At 49.5% G+C, this 3,437-nt stretch overlaps 1 protein-coding gene across 1 annotated transcript; it reads right to left on the bottom strand.

Annotated features, from left to right (window-relative positions):
- Nucleotides 1–969: 969 nt before the first annotated feature.
- Nucleotides 970–3,345, bottom strand: LOC119294529. The gene is made up of 2 exons (XM_037572731.1): nt 1,819–3,345; nt 970–1,357 (listed from the first exon to the last, which is right to left on the bottom strand). Exons 1-2 carry the CDS (start codon nt 3,131–3,133, stop codon nt 1,335–1,337), a joined length of 1,338 nt encoding a protein of 445 aa, XP_037428628.1. The 5' UTR covers nt 3,134–3,345; the 3' UTR covers nt 970–1,334.
- Between the last annotated feature and the right edge of the window lie 92 nt (nt 3,346–3,437).

Raw genomic sequence — 3,437 nt, 5'->3', positions numbered from 1 at the left:
GTTTCAGACAAGGACGCAGTGTTTACAAGCAAAGTGTGGCAGGCCAATTTCAGATTGCAAGGAGAGGAATTGAAGATGAACTCAATGCATGATCCGCAGACAGGACGACCAAACAACGCATCAATCGGTGTCTCAAGACCTATTTACGTTGTATTGTTCAAAGCGCAAATGGCTGGCACTAGCGGAATTCTAGCATGATACAACGTTTCATTTTGCTTTGGGTAAGACTCCATTCATGGTGATCTATGGGCAGAATTCTGGTACAAATCATGGAAACTTAGGTCATCTAGTCAATTCAGATGGAGTATTAATCAAAGCAGATCAAGTTTCACAAAAAGGCTATACATTATCTAAACTCAGTTGGATATGTCAGGTTTGCTTTGCCTTCAACCTGCAATTAGACCTTTGTTATGGCAGGTATCAGTCGCCTGGTGCTTATAATGATCAACTGGAACAAAGTTTCATAGCCTTCCAGATTTATCAAATCGGCATTAATAGGATAATTCCTATTAGTCGTCTTGAAGGGTGCCCTCTTCAGGGGAACTGGTTACGCTACACATCACGTTGAAACTATGCGGTCTGAAAAGGATATTACAGACAAGATTGCAATTGAAAGCACAAACAAACAGAGGATGACTCAAGTCAAATCCCAAGCCCCCAGCCACAGCCGGGCAGACTACTAGCACACGCCAAGAAAATAAGAAAGCAGCTAACCAATTCTGACAGAAAAATGACAGGTTGCAAGCACAACCAAACAAATCTGATATCACAATAAACACTTCCTACATAGCTCCAAATTTTGATAAATTCCGCACCCACCCAGATGGAAATTTTGCGTCACCGACATGTCTAGAACAGGGTCTCCAGACAATGAAGAAAGGAACTCCAGCACAGGGTCTAGAGGTCCGTAATACTCACCCAACTTTCCACAGGTTATAATCTTAACAGAAGACAACCGCGGGCAACAGAAAACAGAAGGTGGGTACTACAACCGACATAATATATAGCTCATACAGAGTTTTTAATAATACAGCTTGTATAATAGACAAGCCGGGTAGAGTAGGCGGTGAGACAATGAAGAAAGGAACTCCAGAACAGGGTCTAGAGGGCCATAATAATCCTAAAATAAATAAAAGACAGGCAAAGGAAGGGGCAGACCAGCAGACATGATAATCCACTACCCCCTCCACTGATACCCGGCACCAAAGGCAGGTCATACAGCTTCCATCCATGCAACCTCATGAAGAAACAATCATCATGGCGTCGTCTTCTTTAGGATCCTCAACATCTTTAGCATGCTTCTTGCTAGGGCATTTCATCAACGGCACCCCTCGTCATTTAGGCATTTGCTGTGTACCTGGCATGTCAAATTCCACATGTCTTCAGTAATAGTTTGGGAAAGAAGAAATGGTCCACAAACAACCAGCGCTAACACAAGCATTAATTATTCTATAAAACTCTCCATGCGGAAAGACTACTGAAAAAGCCCAAACTTGATAAGCATGTGCAACGCTCGCCCTATAAATGAATTACTACATGTCACAAGATTAAGTGTGAATGGCTGTGGTGAGAAATTCACAGTTAGCAACCCCCTCCCCCTAAAAGAATTTGCTGGCATTTGACTTGATGGATAGTATTATGACCTATGGTATCTAATTTCGGTGGGTTTATCCACCCTAAACCCCACACTGTCAATGTGTGTGAAATGATGCTGCCGTCACCCACTCCACCAAGAAAAGAAGAACATGCATGAATCTGGTAGTTTAGCATGTATCGTTGGAAGTAACAGACAGCAAGGCAGGGGTTACAGTGAGTTACCTGGCGCGGGTTGGAGATATGCAGAGATCCTACTTGCGTCGTAGCCCTCGGCTACACAATAAGTCCTCTCAGCAGGGAACTCCACCACTTGCTCAGCAGTCTCGTTCTTCATGTCAACAGCAAGCACCCACGCTGTGCGTTGCCTTGGGCCGAAGTCAATCTTGGCGAGGAAGTAAACAATGGCATCATTCTGCAGGCTGAGTGTGGGGAGGCCAACGAAAAGAGACGACAAGGTTGGGAAGGTAGCGACTCTACCAGCCGCATCAACCTTTATATGGGTGGAATCGAGCTCGCATTCCATGTGCCATTCCTTGGGCCAGGACCGACGGCCCTTCTTGATGCTCCATGCTGTGGCTACCCAACGACTTGTGTTGGGGTGATGCAGGATCGCGACATACTTGATGGTGTTGCCAAAGACCGCAATGTCGCGAAGAGACCTTGGATCGATACCCCCATCGCCGGGTTCGGTCGGCAGCTTCAGGTAGCGAAGCTTGGGGCATTTGGCGAGAACGTCACAGAAGACGATGTTGTACCAGAGATCCACCCAAGCCACGGTGCCATTGCTTCCTCTGATGGTGAGTGTCTTGCTTGGGAGGTGGTGTTCTGGATATGATGAACCCATCACCACCGGCTTGTTGCTCCAGGTCTTGATAGCAGAGTCATAGATGCAGATGTGAGGAGATTCTTTACCCCAGAAAATGTAGGATTGTGCGGCAACGACGAAGTCGGCCTCGGCCTCGGCCTCTCCATGTACATGGGGGCGTAGGCTGACGTGCTTGCTGGTGTTTTGGGAGCTTTTGTTGGGCTTGCGCATGATGGCGAGCGAGGGCTCGCTGAGTCGGTGTTGGAAGCCGGGTTGCGGGAGTTGGTGAAGTTTGCGGGCGAGGGCGTCGTAGACGAAGTATTGGCAATTTTCGGGACGCACGTGATCGGGCGGATAGACGGGGTCGACGGTGGCGACGCGTAGGAGGGCGAGGCCGCCGTCGGTCTCGGTGGCCAGGATGGAGGGCGCGACGAGGAACTCGGTGTGGTCCATGTGGGTGGCGTGGACGCAGAAGTAGGAAACGAGCGGCGGGGCGACGGCGCAGAAGGTGACCTGGAGTCGGCCCCTGAGATTGGGGGCCCCGGCCTCCATATCGATGACGGCGGTGGTGGCGTTCTTGCGGTCGGCGAAGTAGGCGCGTGGATCGATGAGGACGAAGGGCGGCCGCTCGCCGCCGCCGTCGTCGTCGGGGTAGCCGTAGGCGGGAGGAGCCGGTGGCCACTGCATGTCCTCCTCTTCGCCGCCGCCGTCGGGATAGCCGTAATCTGCCATCGGATCCCAAATCGATTGCCTTGTTCAAGCTGGATGGATCACAAATCGTTGCTTCGTCTCGGCGGGTGTGTGGATGGATTTATGGGGTGGGATTGGCACGATCGATCCGTGTTGGGTGGGAAGATGAAATCGAATTGGAGTGGGAGTCGGGGTCAAAGGGGATCAATGAACGCAGGCCTCCGCCGCCGCCTGCTGCTGGGAGGAGCGAGTGGGAGCGGTGGGTAGTTATTGCCGGGGCTAGGGTTTTATTATATATATATATATATATATATATATATATATATATATATATATATATATATAT

The sequence above is a fragment of the Triticum dicoccoides genome, chromosome 4B (genome assembly GCF_002162155.2).
Source record: "Triticum dicoccoides isolate Atlit2015 ecotype Zavitan chromosome 4B, WEW_v2.0, whole genome shotgun sequence".
NCBI classification, from domain to species: Eukaryota; Viridiplantae; Streptophyta; class Magnoliopsida; order Poales; family Poaceae; genus Triticum; species Triticum dicoccoides.
This window is presented reverse-complemented; position numbering and strand designations above follow the sequence as displayed.